The sequence below is a fragment of the Hemiscyllium ocellatum genome, chromosome 28 (genome assembly GCF_020745735.1).
Source record: "Hemiscyllium ocellatum isolate sHemOce1 chromosome 28, sHemOce1.pat.X.cur, whole genome shotgun sequence".
Classification (NCBI taxonomy): domain Eukaryota; kingdom Metazoa; phylum Chordata; class Chondrichthyes; order Orectolobiformes; family Hemiscylliidae; genus Hemiscyllium; species Hemiscyllium ocellatum.
In genome coordinates, this window is record NC_083428.1 from 44,878,589 (window position 1) to 44,897,075 (window position 18,487).

At 42.4% G+C, this 18,487-nt stretch overlaps 1 protein-coding gene across 3 annotated transcripts in view; it reads right to left on the bottom strand.

The window, feature by feature from the left end:
* The window catches only part of LOC132829064 (DNA-binding protein RFX2-like), a 128,187-nt gene that overhangs the window by 89,553 nt on the left and 20,147 nt on the right, over positions 1–18,487 (bottom strand). For all 3 annotated transcript variants that reach the window (XM_060846356.1, XM_060846354.1, XM_060846355.1), the window contains exon 2: positions 1,097–1,226. In XM_060846356.1, the coding sequence (XP_060702339.1) occupies positions 1,097–1,216 (120 nt within the window). In that variant the 5' untranslated portion in view covers positions 1,217–1,226. The remainder of the gene's footprint in view (positions 1–1,096; positions 1,227–18,487) is intronic.

Sequence of the window (18,487 nt, forward strand, 5' to 3'; positions counted from 1 at the left end):
TATCTGAACCTCTGGACTAACAGTCTAGCAATAATACCACAAGGCCATTGCCTCCCCCTAAATTTGATAATAGCTAACAGAAGGCTTTCAAGTTTTTAAAAAAAAACACTTTACAATCAAAGGTGTGCGCCCAGTTCTCCCAGCTCAGCTTTTCTCCAGTTTGGTTGGGTTTTTTTTAAGCAGTAGTGTAGAAAAGCTGATGGATCCACAGAAGCAGGTCCAGGCTGCTACTCCCTGTGACTCTATCCTGTAAAATCCTGTGTTTGATTTTTCCTTTTGCGCCCAAGGGGCGTTTATGTGAATTGCTCTAAGTATTTGGAACAGCATTATTAAGTTGAGATGATTGTTGAGCTTTCGGAGAGGTTAAATTATTCGGTATTCTATTTTTTCATGTTTCTGTCTCATTCAGTAATCTTGCAAATAAATTTTCTTTTTTGTTTATAAAATTAAGTTGTTTGGCCAGTGGCGTTTCTCCTGGAATATCCACGTTACACCTGCTAAAACAACTAGCAAAGTTACGGTCTGGACTACCTTCTTGAAATGTTTTGAGGGGGCTGGCCTGGTCCATAACAATACTGCATTATTTCAGAGTTTTCTGCAAAGTAATATAAATTTCACCAGCTGAGGGAAACAGTTTTATGATCGGAAACCTGAGACACACATTGGGATTTTCCTTTATGAACCCTCAAAGCAAGAATCATTGCCCATAGACCAGAGAGTGTAAAAGTGCACATCCCTATACACTGAAGACACAACCTCCATTTATACATTTAACACTTTGTAAGAACCCTGCTGGTAAAGACTTGAAGAATAATTAGCGAAACATTTAAAGATTCATGGTCAAGAAGCAACTGAGCTTTTGGAATTGAACAGACCCTACAGAGACTATAAAAGGACTCTGTGCCTGAAGAGTGAGGGTCCCTAACTCTTGACCAGGAAGCTCGGGTTCAAAGTCCCACCTGTACCAAAGATGCGTAATAACACCGCTGAACAGGTTCATTAGCAAGTATGTAGAGATTAAGCAGTCTTATTTTCATATAACTTACAATTTTGACAGCACAGCTGTCTAACGGATGTCAGTGCCCAAGATACACACCTGTTGTGGTGCTGCCACTTGCTGTACCACAGCAGCAGCTTGCACAGATGGTGGACCGGCAGCGGACGTCCGCAGGGTGACAGTAGATGCCGGTTCGGATGCACCCTCTGAACTCTGCATGCTAGTTTCTCTGGAAAGACAAATAAGCCATTAGCAATGTTTTAACAGACTGCCCGTGGATAACAGAATTGCTGAGATTTGCATCATTTATGCTCCAGAGATAGGTTCTGTACAATGAAACATTAAAAACTACTTCCATCACTATTTAAATTTTGATTTGCAACATCGACATCAAACATTTCATTATAAAGTTTTCAAACAAAAGCTCACTTATTTTTCACAACCTTAATACCATAACAAAGTGTTTCACAGTCAATGACAGGCTTTTGATGCGTAGTCACCAATGTAATGATCCTTGGATTGCAATTCGCAGGAAAAGGGTCACAAACATCAATGAGAGAAATGATTTCATCCTCTGTTTTGCTGTGTTGGTTGAAGGATGAATATTGACTGGTAGACAGTGAAGTACACTTGGTCCAAACAGAAAGCAGCATCCAAGGAGCAGGACATTCGATATTTCGGGCATAAGCCCTTCATCATCTGCAGTCATCATGTTCTCCTTGGTCCAAATGGGACCATGCAATGAGAAACATTCCCATCATTGCAGTCGAGTGGCAGTATTAAGCTTCACTGGTATCATGCTGGAAATCAAGTCCCACTATTCCCAAAGTCATCATTGAAGTTAAAGGTTTTAAATAGTGAGCAGAATTTGCCAATTTACCTGATTTTGACACCCAGGTTGACAAAGCATGCACCAGGTTTATATAAGAACTTAGCAGAAATGACTATTTGTTGTAAATAAATTATAATTGCAACCATTCCTCTTATGTTCACATTCAAATCACTTATATAAATGAAGAAAAGCAATGGACCTAGTATCAATTCTTGTGGCATACCACTGGTCACAGACCTCCAGTCTGAAAAGCTATTCTCCACCACCCGTCTTCTCCCTTCTATATAAATGCACAAAAGTAAAGAGCATGGGCTTAAGAGTAGTGTATTGAAATGAAAAGGAATTTGTTAGCAGACAGGTAACAGAAGGAATGAATAGGCCTTTTACTGAATAGTAGGCAGTGACAAGTGAGGCACCACAGGGATTGGCGAATAGCCCAACTATAGCCTAACAGCATGTGTTAATGACTTAAATGAGGGAACTCAATGTAATATTGCCAACCGTTCCAGATGAGACAGCTGGGTGGAAAGGTGAGCTGTAAGGAGAATGCAGATATGTTGCAGTATTATTTGGGCAGGCTGAGTTGGTGGGCAAAAGCATGGCAGATACAGTATAACGTGCATCAATGTAAGGTTATTCACTTTGATGGCGAAAATGAGAAGGCAGATTATTATTGCTTGGCAGTAAATTGAGAGGGGAGGGAACGTTAAATGACATTTGTGTGTCCTCGTGCACCAATTGTTGAAAGTTAGTAGGTGCAGCACGCAGTAAAGTAGTAAATTGTTATGTTGGCATTCACAGCAAAAGGATTAAAGTACAGGAACAATATGTCTTACTGCAATTAGAGAGGACATTAGTGAGGTCACACCTGGAGTATCGCTTGCAGTTTCAGTCTCCTTATCGGAGGAAGGATGTTATTGCTGATGAGGGAGTGCACTAAAGTTACTAAATTGATACCTGGATGGCAGGACTGACCTATGAGGATAGATTGAATTGGTTAAGATTGTATTCACTGGGAGTTTGGAAAATTGAGGAATTGTTTTGCACTGGACCAGGCCAGACCCATCAAAACATTTCAAGAAAGTACCCCGACCCTAACTGTGCTAGTTATTTTGAACAGGTGTAGCCAAAATGCAGCACCTCACCCTAATCCAGATTAAACTCCATCTGCCAATACTCCGCCCATATCTGCAATTGACCTATATATCCCGCTGCATCGTTTGACAACCGTCTACACTATCCACAACTCCACCAAATCTTTGTATCGTATGCAAACTTACTAACCCACCCATCCACATTTTCACCGAAGTCAGATCTCAGTACTGATCCCTGCAGAACACCACTAGTCATGGATCTTCAGCCAGAAAAACACCCTTCCCCCACTACTTTCTTTCCCAGGCAAGCCAATTCTGAATGCAAACGGCCAAGGCACCATAGATCCCAGGCATCTTAATCTTCTGGATGAGCCTACCATGAGCGACCTTGTTGAAAGTCTAGGTAGGCAACATCACTGCTCTACCCTCATGGAAGTTTTCGTGGAGGTCGTGATTAATCAAGTTCATAAGACATGACCTGCCCTGCACAAAGCCACACTGACTGCCCCTAATTAAATCATGCTTTGCCAAATGCATATAAATCCTATCCCTCAATTCTCTGTAATAGTTTCCCAACCACTGATGTGAGACTCACTAGTCTATTGTTTCCTGGACTTTCTTTATTTCCCTTCTTGAACAGAGGAACAACATTAGCTACTCGCCAGTCCTCTGGGTCCTTTCCAGGGGCTAGTGAGGGTACAAAAATCTTGGTCAAGCCCCCCCCCCCCGCAATCTCCTCTCTTGCCTCTCTCAATAACCAAGGGAAAATATCATCAGGCTCTGTGGACATATCAACCTTAATATACTTTAGAGACCTGATTTCACTTTTCTTGATCTCAAAATGCCCTAGCATATTAGCATGCTCCACACCCCTCTTCTGGGTGAATACCAACACAAATGACCCACATTTGAGTGGTCCTACCTTCTCCCTAGTTATCCTCTTGTTTTTAAGATGTATGTTTAGAATGCCTTGGAATTCACATTAAACCTATTTGCCAGGGTCATGTTGTGACCCTTTCTTGTCTCCTAATCCCCTTAGAGTTTGTTCCTGTGTTATGTTCCAAGGGCTCTATCTGATTTTAGCTTCCTAAACTATACATAAGCTTCCTTCATTTTCTTGACCAGATTTGTAATTTCCCCAGACAATCATCCTTTCCTACACCTTAACAGCTTCACCCTTCACACGAGCAGAAACACACCGTCTCTCGGCTCTTGTTGTCTCATTTTTGAAGGGTTCCCACAGCCGTCTGTGACCTGTGAATATCCCTCCCAATCAACATTTGAAAGCTCTTACCTAATGCCATCAAAATTGGCCTTCCTCCAAATTAGAACTTGGACTTTTAGCTTTTTTTTTGGGTTTTGCTCTCTCCAGCTATTCTCCCTGTTATTGAATTATTCAAGGGATCCCAGTCAAAAAATAAATCAGTCTCCAGTGACCTGTAGAAGCTGTTTGCATTGACCAGTGACTTTAGAGTTCAAGCAAAGTATACAGACCTACGTGCCTGTTATACAATCCACCATCCAAGGATTTCATGAAAGTCTAGTATTCCTTGGTGAAGGGGTTATCGAACTGGTAAATTACAATTCGTTTATTTTCGTCAATTTACTCCTTATCTTTGTCAGTCTGTAAATGTGAGAATTGGGGTTTACATTAAAGAAAGATTGGGTTCAGATGCTGAAACTAGATTGCTTGCAGTTCAACTGTGTAGTGAATCCAGTGATCATGAGGCTGATTTGATTTGACTTGCTAAGCAATGTTAAAAGTTTGATTTGGAATATCTCTCTGAATATTAATGTAACAGTAAAAGGGTTAAACTGCACAGACTGAACATTCTAGAAGTGGGTGGGGAACGACCTTCATGCAGGAAGGCAGATGACTCCCACTCCATTTTAGATAGTCATTTGTTACTATTCCCTGACTATTATCTAATTAATCTATCATCTAGTCTCTTCCATTCAGAAATACTTTCATAGTCATCCCCCAGACAATCAGGTTCACTTGCGTGATCATCCCCAATTCTGAAGCCCATCACACCTCCATTGTCTGGGGAAGTAGCAGAGCCAGAACTAGTTTGCAGGGCCACCCTGAAGCTAGGAAATATCACATCTACATCGCCTTGGGGAATCAAGGAGTCAGGAAATTGTCTGCATAACGATTCCCCAGGTTTGGGACATTTACATTTGCATCATCTCAGAGGATGATCTCATCCCTACCATAGTATCAGTGGTAAAGTGATTTTTTTTGGGGGGGGGGGGGGGGGGGGGGGGGGGTGGTGTTATCTGTGAGCATTACCAACTGACCCGTTTAAAAAGGGAATTATTTTCTTTGTCCAAGGTCTCGCTTTTGACTCTACTTCGCACGCCTGCTAGAAGGGGGTCACCTAGCTTGTACAGGCTATAATAAACACAAACCGATTGCAGACGTTGGTGTGTGCAAATTGCATCTCGAGCATGAAACCTCAGGAAAAAGAACCTAACAGCTATCCCTTACTCATAACCAGTGCTAGTGAAGTTCTTTCAATATCCCTTACCTTGTACCACATACAATGCAACAAATGACTGATCTGGGAAAACACTACATCTTAACATCCTAAGGTCAGAAGTGGGAAGTTCGCCAATTACATAATTTTTACTAGCAAACGCAATTCTGCAGACGTTTGTGGAGCTCATGCCCGTGCGCAGCACCGTTTAGGCAAGGGCTAAATGACAATTACTTGGACTGCCGCAGTGTGAAGGATTTAGACGGAAAGGAATTTGGTAAGTGTACACAAGAAAATTTTACTTGACCTACTCTTGAGAAATAAGGCAGGGCAGGTGACTGACATGGCAGTGAGGGAGCACTTTGGGCGTAGTAACCATAATTCTATTAGTTTTAAAATAGTGATGGAAAAGGATAGACTGGATCAAAATGCTGAAGTTCTAAGCTGGAGAAAGGCTTTGTTTTAAAAAAAACTGTATGAGGCAAATACTTTCAAAAGCTGATTGGGGACAGATGTTCACAGGTAGAGGGATGGCTAGAAAATTTGAAGCTTTCAGAAATAAGTTAATCAGAGCCCAGAGACAGCATATTCATGTTAGGGTGTAAGGAATGCTGGATGTCTAAAGAAATTGAGGATGTGGTTAAGAAAAGAAGGAAGCCTATGTCAGGTATAGTCAGGATAGTTCGAGTGAATCCTTAGAAGAGTATAAGAGCAGTAGGACTATCCTGAAGAGGGAAATCAGGATGGCAAAAAGGGGACATGAAATAGCTTTGGCAAATGGGGCTAAGGAGAATCCTAAGGGTTTTTACAAATACATTAAGGACAAAAGGGTAACTAAGGAGAGAATAAGGCCCCTCAAAGATCAGTGGGGCGGCCTTTGTGTGCAGCCACAGGGGATGAGAGAGATACTAAACCAGTATTTTGCATCAGTATTTACTGTGGAAAAAGACATGGAAGATATGGAATGTAGGGATATAGATGGTGACACCTTGAAACATGTCCATATTACAGACAAGGAAGAGCTGGATATCTTGAAACGCATAAAAGTAGATAAATTGCCAGGACCGGAAATATTTCTATCATCAATTGTCACAGGTGAGTTACCAGTATTTAGGAAAGGTGGTAAGGACAAGCCAGGGAACGATAGAGCGGTGAGCCTAACATCGGTGATGGACAAGTTGTTGGAGGGAATCCTGAGGGACAGGATGCACATGTATTTGGAAAGGCAAGGACTGATCAGGGATAGTCAACATGGCTTTGTGTGTGGGAAATCATGTCTCACAAAGTTGATTGAATTTTTTGAAGACATAACAAAGATGATTGATTAGGGCAGAATGGTGGATATGATCTATATTGATTTCTGTAAGGCGTTCAACAAGATTCGCCATGGGAAACTGGTTAGCAAGGAATGGAATACAAGGAGAACTAGCCATTTGGATACAGAACTGGCTCAAAGGTAGAAGACAGAGGGTGGTATTGGAGGGTTGTTTTTCAGACTGGAGGTCTGTGACCAGTGGAGTGCCACAAGGATCGGTCCACTACTTTTCATCATTTACATAAGTGATTTGGATGTGAGCATAAGAGGTATAATTAGTAAGTTTGCAAATGATACGAAAATTGGAGGCAGAGTGGACAGTGAGGAAGGTTACCTCAGATTACAAAGAGATCTTGATCAGATCAGCCAATGCGTGCAGGAGAGGTAGATGAAGTTTAATTTCGATAAATGCAAGGTGCTGCATTTTGGGAAAGCAAAACTTAGCAGGACTTATACACTTAATGGAAAGGTCCGAGGGAGTGTTGCTGAACAAAGGGACTGTGGAGTGCAGTTTCATGGCTCCTTGAAAGTGGAGTCGCAGATCGATAGGATAGTGAAGGCGGCGTTTGGTATGCTTTCCTTTATTGGTCAGAGTATGGAGTACAGGAGTTGGGAGGTCATTTGCAGTTGTACAGGACATTGGTTAGGCCACTTTTGGAATACTGCATGCAATTCTGGTCTCCTTCCGATCAGAAAGAGGTTGCGAAACTTGAAAGGATGCTGAAAAGATTTACACGGATGTTGCCAGGGTTGGAGGATTTGAGCTATAGGAAGAGTTTGAATAGACTGGGCAGTTTTCCCTCGAACATCGGAGGCTGAGGGGTGACCTTATAGAGGTGTATAAAATCATGAGGGGCATGGATAGGGTAAATAGACAAAGTCTTTTCCCTGGAGTGAGGGAATCCAGAACTACAGGGCAGAGGTTGAGGGTGAGGGTGAGAGGGGAAAGATATAAAAGAGACCTAAGGGGCAATTTTTCACAGAGGAGGGTGCATGTATGGAATGAGCTGCCAGGAGAAGTGGAGGCTGGTACAATTACAGCATTTAAAAAGGTATCTGGATGGGTATTTGAATAGGAAGGGTTTAGAAGGATATGGTCAAGTGCTGGAAAAAGACACTAAATTAGGTTAGGATATCTGATCAACATGGATGAGTTGGATCAAAGAGTCTGGTTACATGCTGTATATCTATGACCTTAACTGGGGGACATTATCCAAGCAGGTAAGCTATGTTGGAGTTGTATAGAACTCAGACCACAGCAAGACTACTGACTGTATTCTGGACCCCGCATTATGGAAGGACTTGAGTACATTGGGCAGGCTGCAGAGGAGATTCAACATGATACTGCCCGGGAATGGAGGGCTGCAGGAGACTGTTGGTGCTAGAACAAAAACTGTTGGTATACAACTATTTTTCATTCAAATGATTGGACATGGATATTGCTGGCTTCCCAGTATTTCTTGCCCATCCCAGTGAGCTGCCTTCGTGAATCACTGCAGTTCACATCTGTAGATAGACCCACAGTGCCCTTTGGGAGGAAACTCTGGAATTTTGACCAAGTGTAACTGAAAGAATGATGATTTATTTCCAAGTCAAGATGGCGAGTGGTTTGGAGAGGAACTTGCAAGTGGTATTGTTCCCATCTTCCTGTTGCACTTGTCATTCTTGATGGAAGTGGCTGTGGGTTTGGAAGGTGCTGTCTGAAGAGCTTTGTTGAATTTCTGCTGTGCATGTTGTAGGTAATACACATTGCTGTTAGTGAGTAGTGGTGGTGGAGGGAATGGAAGCATGTGAACATGGTGTCAATCATGCAGCACTGCTTGTCCTGAATGATGTCAAGCTTCTTGCGTATTGTTGGAGCTGCACCCATCCAGGCAAGTGGGAAGTATTCCATCACAGTTCTGACTTGTGCCTTGTAGACAGTGGCCAGGCTTTGGGGAGTCAGGTGAATTACTCAGTGCAGTCTACTACTGTCACTCGAATTGGGTCAGAGGGAAACAAATTCTTGGGTAGTAACTCTAATTCAGAGAAGTTGATAGGAATATAACTTGCCTTAGTGGGTGTTCAAATATTTGAGGATTAAAGAATTACTTGAGACCAAATAAACTGGGCTTATGATCTTAATGGTTCGGTACTGTGAAGACTGTTCCCTTGACTGAAGGGCCTGTTGGAGTGTAACTTGATATTGTGTGATTTTTAACTTTGTCCATCCTAGTCCAACACCAGCACCCCCACATCCAATTAAGGAGTCAGCCATTTAGGCCTTGAAAAAAAAAACGGAGACATCTGTTTACGCCAAAAAGTTGTAAATCTAATTTTGTCTTGTATATAACTCTGACAAAGGGCAGATTTCCAGGTAATAAAACGATTAAGTAGGAGGTAAGCAGAGACAGGTGGAAGTGTGATAGATTATCTGTGCCCTTGCAGAATGGTGCAGCTGTCTTGATATGCCAAATGGCCTGTCTTATCACCTTAACCAAAAATATTCAGTCATCTGTTCCTCACAAGTCTACATTGCCATCATGTGAGCAATTTGATATGTATTATATCGATAATATCTGTCTCCATGATCACTTTAGGGATCAACACTAAACGGACTGGTATTAACTCCAAATTTATCCCCATATCAGCCCGAACTCCAAGTATACTGTGTCCTCTGGCTGTATTACAATAACTCAAGCTACCTTGAGCAAATGCCTCCACAAAAGTCTGTATTAAGTACAACACAACTAATTGCAATGAGGTGAACAGTTATTTTTTTTTCTGCAACAAAATTAAGTACATCCAAAGTACTGTACATAAAAGCCCAATTCAGAGTTTGGCGGGGGTAGGGGGTGCAAGACTGACATCCTGGGAAAATCTGGGACTTTCCATACACTATATATTTGGTACTTATTGTCAAATGGTTGTTCCTGCAGGGTTGGATATTCTAAACATGTAAACAAAACGATTTGCACAGATTAGAAGCATTTATTAAAAACAGGCCAAGAAACAAACTTTTCTGCATGACTGTCAGTGGTACTCAAGCTTTGGCCCCGTGAATCGATTTAATTTGTTGACAGTAAAGTGAAAATCTTTAAAACAAGATGATTACAGAATAGAAAAGTTAAGCATGCATTAGAATATCATTTTCAGAGCCAGATGTTTTTAAATGCCTAGTTAAAATCAGTACACACACACCCAAACTGCTCAGTTCAGAGGCTTGTTAGGTCAGAGTTTCCAGCCCTTCCTTTTAATAAAGGAGGGAGCTCTGGATTTCTAAAAGGAGATTCTACTCTGTTCCCTCAAAAATGCACCAATACTTAGATTCCAAATTTTCTGCAGCACAGAACCGGGAGAGAAAATCAAACTACACCTCTTTTTCACAGCAGTCAGATATCATATTCTGAAATTTAAAGATCTTGGTTCTTGGGCAGCTACAGTCAAATCACAAGTATACGAGGTAAATGTGATGTTAGGGTGCCAGGGAGGTTGCCTGGAGGGGATGGTGCCGGGGGTAGGATGCCAGGTGGAAGGATGCTGGATGCCAAATGAGTAGGGGATAGGGTGTCAGTTAATTAAGGTGCTGAATGAGTAGAGGGTAGCCAGCTAGAGAAGGCAGTGCCAAGTGGATAGGGTGCAGGTTAGCAGGTCAAGTCATGCAATATTTAGGGCAGGTTGGAGTGCATGGGAGAAACTGGGTCTGGTAGGATGTAGTGCAGGTTAAAGTTTGGAGGGTGCAAGGAGAGTTAGTTGGGGTTGATGAGCCAAGTAGAAAGTGAGCTGAATTGTTCATCAGGAGTTGGACAAAGTATTAATTATCTAACCTTTCCTCAGTACCTAAGTATTTGACACCATTTCGTTGCAACCTTCCAATTCAAATGGAGACTCTCAAAGTGTAGAGAAGCTGCCCAGTGGAAAACTCAATTTCCCAGGCATATTCTTTAGTGTGTTACAATGGAGACTGCACAAGGTGCAAGTGTGTAAATTCTATCCCAATTGGCAAAACAATTGTCTGTGCAGTGGAAAATTCAGGCCCATATTCTTAATGCTATTCAAATTTCCCCAGATTTACCCATATGCATGATAAAAGACATCAGAAATTACTATTACAAAATACAATCAGGCATACAACTCCTACAAACCCATGATCTGCATGGTGCATCACAGCTTTTTATAGCCAATTGTGATGAGGAGATACTTGCTCAGTACCAGGATTAAAAGGTATCACCTTTTAATGTATATGTTGCAATTTTAACATACTATTGATGACCTGATCTTAGATTAGATTAGACTTACAGTGTGGAAACAGGCCCTTCGGCCCAACAAGTCCACACGGACCCGCCGAAGCGCAACCCACCCATACCCCTGCATTTACCCCTTACTTAACACTACGGGCAATTTAGCATGGCCAATTCACCTGACCCGCACATCTTTGGACTGTGGGAGGAAACCAGAGCACCCGGAGGAAATCCATGCAGACACGGGGAGAACGTGCAAACTCCACACAGTCAGTTGCCCGAGTCGGGAATTGAACCCGGGTTTCAGGCGCTGTGAGGCAGCAGTGCTAACCACTGTGCCACCGTGCCGCCCACTGATGAATATCTTCATATTCATAATCTACATAACACATTTCAGAGTTGAATTCTGTCAGCGTATGACTCTCAATCCCACATCTGATCAGAAACAGATGATACTTTCTCCACCTATTCCTTGCCCAATTCCTGTGATGGGGCATGCAAAACCAGAGTCACACAAATTACCAGAAGGTTGGGCTTTGAAGTATCCTGAATGTATTCAAAACAAAAGCTGCCAGTATCAAAACTGGTTTCATAGGTTTATGAGCTCTTCCTTACAACATGTTTGAAAGAGGATAAAAGTTGGAGTAAATCCAAATCTGTACAAGTGAATAATGCGCAATACAGAGAAAAATCAAGAAGTAACTGTCAGTGAATGAGTATACTCAACTTCCCAAATTCAATCTACCAGCAGCCGTCCCAAAGGCAAAACATGGCACGCACTAATCTGGCTATGAAAATTTACAATATGGACTGTCATTTTAAGACAGATCAAAGTAGATTTGGTGTCTTGACAGCTTTTGCACATCATGACAGGGTTAAGAGATGTGAGAACAGCACTGCAGTATGACAGCATCCTCCTTTTGTATCCAGTGTTATCAGTAATGATACAGCAAGTTGACCATGAATCACATATTGAAGTCTGAAGGGTTACTGCAGCAGTAAGACACACTGGTTACACATTTAAAAAAAAAATCTCACAACACCAGGTTATAGTCCAACAGGTTTAATTGGAAGCACACTAGCTTTCGGAGTGACGCTCCTTCATCAGGTGATTGTGGAGGGCTCAATCGTAACAGAATTTATAGCAAACATTTTCAGTGTGATGCAACTGAAATTATACATTTAAAAATTGATTGTCTGTTAACTAGCTTTCAGAGCGACGCTTCTTCCAATAGCTTTCGGAAGTGAAACAATCACTGTATTCTAACAGATGAAAGGCTTAAGAGACAATCAATTTTTCAATGTCTAATTTCAGTTACATCACACTGTAAATTTTTGCTATAAATTCTGTGTTAGGATCGAGCCCTCCACTATCACCTGATGAAAGAGCGTCGCTCCGAAAGCTAGTGGGTTTCCAATTAAACCTGTTGGACTATAACCTGGTATTGTGATTTTTTAAACTTTGTACATCCCAGTCCAACACCGGCATCTCCAAATCATGGTTACATATTAACAGCTATGACACCTTGCTGTCTAAGCACAATTCACTCAGTATAGCTCAAAAGAACACCTAGAGAAGGCTACCCAATACAATACCATGATGGTCATGACTATGTTAGCAATTTCCATTGACTAAATCAGGTAAAACGTTAAAACTTGAGGTTTTGTCAGCAATTTAAAATGTCACAAGCTATGGTTGAAAGATTTGTCAGCCAATTTCCTCATGCCATGCAGGTGTTTTCTAACATCAGACAGGAAACCACACTGTCGACAGCCATCCAAAGTAGTCATCACTGAATATTAAACAGTAGCAGGTCAAATTGGCCCATTGTGTCTGTGCTGCCTCTTAGAAGAGTTCACTTCATGCCAATTCCCCACCTTCTCCCTATTTCAGCCAACAAATGGTCTCTTTTCAAGTAATCCAATTCCCTCTCGAATGAAAAGAAAGTGCTGGAGAAACTTAGCACAGCATCTGTGGAGAGAGAAACAACATTAACATTCAGGGAGCTGGAAAATTACGATTTTGTGCTTTTGATAAAAAGGAGGCGGAGGAGTGAGTGGAACAGACAATAATCACGATGGAGGCCACAGTGCACACAGTCTGAAAGCTGAAAAGAGTCCACATAGAAACTCAGGTGCCATTGCTTCAGAAGTACATCATGCTAGTGTGACAGTAACATGGTGCAATGAAATGGCAAGCAAATGGAGGATGCGTGTCATAGTTAGAGATGGAGCGAAACTATTCCGCAAAGCAAATTACACCGGATGTTTGGTCTCAGCAACGTGCAGGAGACTGCATTTGTAAACAAATTTCAAAATACTACACTGAAAGTACAAGCAAACTGCTGCTTCACCTGAAGGTGCAATTATTACCTTTAGTGGGCTCTAGACAGCATATTCCAGATCCTTCCATATCTGCCACAAATTCACCTGTAACTCCACACGCATCATTTACTGCATCCGCTGCACTCAATGTGGTCTCCTCTATATTGGGGAGACAGGCCGCCTACTTGCAGAACGTTTCAGAGAACACCTCTGGGACACCCGGACCGACCAACCCAACCATCCCGTGGCTCAACACTTCAACTCCCCCTCCCACTCCAGCAAGGACATGCAGGTCCTTGGACTCCTCCATCAGCAGACCATAGCAACACGACAGCTGGAAGAAGAGCACCTCATCTTCTGCCTAGGAACCCTCCAACCACAAGGGATGAACTCAGATTTCTCCAGTTTCCTCATTTCCCCTCCCTCCACTTTGTCTCAGTCCCAACCCTCGAACTCAGCACCACCTTCCTAACCTGCAATCTTCTTCCTGACCTTTCCGTCCCCATCCCCACTGCGGCCTATCACTCTCACCTTAACCTCCTTCCACCTATCGCATTTCTAACGCCCCTCCCCCAAGTCCCTCCTCCCTACCTTTTATCTTAGCCTGCTTGGCACACTTTCCTCATTCCTGAAGGGCTCATGCCCGAAATGTTGGATTCTCCTGTTCCTTGGATGCTGCCTGACCTGCGCTTTTCCAGCAACACATTTTCAGCTCTGATCTCCAGCATCTACAGTCCTCACTTTCTCCCTGCCTCCTCAATACTACTTGCCCCTCCACCTATCTTTGTGTCATCTGCAAACTTGGCCAGAATACCTTCAGTTCCTTCATCCAGATCATTAATGCATGCAGTGAAAAGTTGTGGTCAACAGTGACCCTTGCAGAACTCCACAAGTCACTGGCTTCCATCCTGAGGAAGACCCTTTTATGCCCACACTCTGCCTTCTGCCAGACAGCCAAGCTTCTATCCATGCTTGTACCTTGCCTCTAACACCATGGGCCCTTATCTTACTCAGTAGCCTCCATGTGGCAATTTAAAGGCTTTGTGGAAGATAACATCCATTGGTCTGCTTGCTACTGGCTCAAAAGAATTTAAGATTTGTCAGGAAAGACTTCACCGATTTTACCATATACTTCTAAGCATTCAGAAATCTCATCCTTCAGAATGGACTCCAAAATCTTACCAACAACTGAGGTCAAGCTAACCAGCCTATAATTTCCTGTCTTTTGCCTTACTCCCTTCTTAAGCAAGAGGGTTACGTTAGCGTTTTTCCAGTCCTCTGGGCCCTCCTGAAATCCAGTGATTCCTGAAAGATCACTACTAAAGTCTCCACTATCTTTTCAACTATCTCCTTCAGAACTCAAAAAGGTGTAGTCCATCTGGTCCAAGTGATTTATCCACTTTCAGACTCGAGTTTTTCTAGCACTTCTCCTTGGTGATGGCCCCCATACTCATCTCTGCCCCTCACTCTCGAATGTTTAGGCTATTACTCGTGCCTTCCACCGTGAAGACTAACACAAAGTACTTATGCAGTTCCTCAGCCATCTTTGTTCCCCATTACGACTTTTTCAGCATCACCTTCCAGTGGCCTAATATCCATTTTTGCCTCTTTTGCCCTTTAGATACCTAAAGAAACTTTGCAATATTTCCTAATATTACTAGCTAGCTTACCCTCATACTTAACCTACTCACTCCTTATTTTTTTTTGTTGTCGTCTGTTGGTTTTTGTAGACTTCCCACTGCCCTTTGCCACATTATATGCCTGCTGGTCTGCTTTTCTGCTGCCCTGGCTACCCTGATCAGCCATGGTTGCCTCATCCTCCTATACCATGCTTTTTTCCCCTTAGGGACAAGTCTTTGCTGTGTCTCTCAAATCACTAGCAGAAACTCCTGCCATGGCTGGTTCACGGTCTTCCCTGCCAGGCTCCTCTCAGTCAATTCTGGTCAGCTCCTCCCCTCATGCCTCTGTAGTTGCCTTTATTCAACTGTAATACCATTATATCTGATTCCAGCTTCTCCCTCACAAATTGCAGACTAAGTTCTGTCATAAGGTCACTGCCTTCTAAAGGATTCCTTCACCTTAAACTCCCTTATCAAGTCTGCCTCATGGCACAACACTCAATCCAGAATTGCTTGTTCCCTGGTGGGCTCCACCACAAGCTGCTCTAAAAAGTAAATTCGAGACATTCCACAAATTCCTTTCTTTACAATCCACTACCAACCAGATTTTCCCAGTCCACCTGCTTACTGAAACCGACCACCCCTAAAAACCGTGAACACTATAAGCGGGCCTTTCCTATATCTTAGGCTCCAAATCCTGACTACGGATTTGGAGGCCTGTAGATAACTGCCATTATGGTTTTTTTTTAAAACCTTTGTGATTCCTCAACTCGACCCACACAGATTCTACATCATCTGACCCTACTTTGTTTATTGCTATGGATTTAGTTCATTTCTTACTAACAAGGCAATCCTACCCCCCTCTGCCTAGCTGCCCAGATTTGCGATAGGATGCATATCCTTGGATATTTAGCTGCCATTCTGATCCCCGTGCAGCCACATCTCAGTGATGCCCACCACATCATTCCTGTCATAAACTCATTTACCTTATTTCGTATACTGCACGCATTCAGATACAACACCTTCAGTGACCATCTCTCTTTCCATTATTATTTATTTATCCAATATGTTTGAAGTTTGATTCCTAATGCTTTCCAAAAACACTGTCCTATTTTACATGCTGGAGACTCAAATTACCTCTCCCGAGTTCTCCATTCTTTTCGGATTTTTCAAAGCCGTTGAATGCACCCTCACAGATGTTAATCTGCAGCTTTGCTTCCCATTCGTCATTATCCATCTTGGAATTTTACAATTCCCTTCCTGTTAACCACAGGTTTACACTTTTTGCCAGAACACTAGCCCCAGCTCTGTTCAGGTGGAAGCTGTCCCAAATGGTACAGATCCCTCCTGCTCCAATGAAAAGGAACCCCTCTTTCCCGTACCACTCTTTTAGCCACATGTTTACTTCACTGGTTCTCACATCCCTATGCCAATTCGCATGTGGCTCAGGCAGTAATCTGCAGTTCATGACCCTTAAGGACCTGTTTTTTTGATTCCTAGTTCCTGATAATGTCTAAACAGGTCCTCCTTCCTAGTCTTGCCGATGTTATTTGTCCCAATGAGGGCCAAATCACTGGATCCTCCCCTTCCCTCTCCAATATCCTTTGAAGCCAGTCCGATGTCCCACATCATGGCACTGGGCACACAACATAGCATGCAGGACTCTCGATCCTGCTCACAAAGGATACTACCTCTTCCCTTTATAGAATCCCCTTCAGCTGGAGTTTAATTCAGATAAATGCGAGATTCTGCATATTGGAAAGGCAAATCAGGGCAGGACTTATACACTTAATGCTAATGCCCTGGGAAGTATTGTCGAACAAAGAGACCTTGGAGTGCAGGTTCACAATTCCTTGAAAGTGGAGTCGTAGGTAGCTAGGATAACGAAGGCGGCATTTCGTATGCTTGCCTTTATTGGTCAATTCTAGTTTCCCTTTGAGATGTTAAGGGGTTAATTTGTTCTGGCGACCTGTAAGAAATTGGATGTCCTGGGGTGGGGTTAAGGTGGTATACTTGTCTTGCAGGCAGAATGTAAACATTTACATAGCCATCTCCTGCTATTCAGAATCAACTAAAAAAAAAAATTGCATTTCAGATTCTAACCACACCCTGCAGTAAAAGAAAATTATTTACACCAGATCTTACTATTATGGAATGATCTAAATCACATTATTTCTGAAAATAATCAAATCACTCCACTGTGTCTGGAGTGGCATGTGACTATGGGGGAGTGGCTGGGGGTTGTATTGTGGACATTACTGACTGTGATGTAAAAACTTGCATAAACGAAGAATGGTCCCGTTGTTCAGAAGCTTGACACGCTTCGCAAGCATTGTGAAGAATGTGAAATGATCTTCCAAAAGCTTGAACTTGCTGAATATACTTTGACTGTTCACAGAAGTCAGTGTGTTGCATTTGCATTAAGTGTGTAAGAATCTCAAGAAAATAAACCAAACACCTGCTATAGGAAGGATGTTGTAAAACTTGAAAAGGGTTCAGAAAAGATTTACAAGGATGTTGCCCGGGTTGGAGGATTTGACATATCAGGAGGGGCTGTTTTTCCTGGAGCATTGGTGGCTGAGGAGTGACTTTATAGAGGTTTATAAAACCCATGAGGGGCATGGATATGGTAAATACACAAGGTTTTTCACCCAGGGTGGGTGAAACCAAAACTAGAGGGCATAAGTTTAAGGTGAGAGGGGAAAGATTTAAAAGGGACCTAAGGGGCAACGTTTTCACACAGAGGGTGGTGTGTGTATGGAATGAGCTGCCAGAGGAAGTGGTGTATACAGGTACAATAACACTTTAAAAAGTATCTGGATTGGTATATGAATAGGAAGGTTTAGACGAATATGGGCCAAACGTTATCAAAAATTAATCTAGTTCCATTTGTTATGTAGTTGGCATTGATGAGATGGACTGAAGGGCCTGTTTCAGTGCTATACATCTGACTGTAAAAAGGAAAATCTACAACTTTTTCCCAGCAAAATCCCTTTCTCAAATTCAATTAAGTATCACTTCTCCCTTTGCCTTGGAGTTTCTTACAGCAATCTTCTCCAAATCACATCTTGTATCCTCTTTATTTTGTTGGTTAGGAAGAATGTAGAAAGACAGTGGATCATTTCACATTTATCTGTACTCACTTGCATTTGTCACTTGCCCACCCATTCTACCAGTCTATGCCCTTTTGAGGTTCTATGCAATCTTCACAGTTTGCAAGGCTTCAAAAGTGGTTTATTGTTTTCAAGTTTTGTATTTGTGCTCTATGCTCCCAATTTTATGTGACTGATACACATCAGGAAGATCTGAAAACCAACCCTGATGTGTATCACTATAAACCTTAATCCCAACCTGTCAATTAACCACTACTATTGTCTGTCAATTCCATACGCATGTTGCTGCTGCCCAATTTTGAATTCCAGCTTGGCTTACATGTCAGCTTACACATTACTGATGCAGCAAGTTTCAGTTGAATATTTGACCGTGAAGAGCATCATAACCTAGCGAAAGTGCCTGCGGACTTGTGGTACCTTGTCATGAAAATACAAGCAGTAAAACTCCGTCCTCTGCCTGCCCTACCTCTTATACCAGAGGGCAGGAACCAA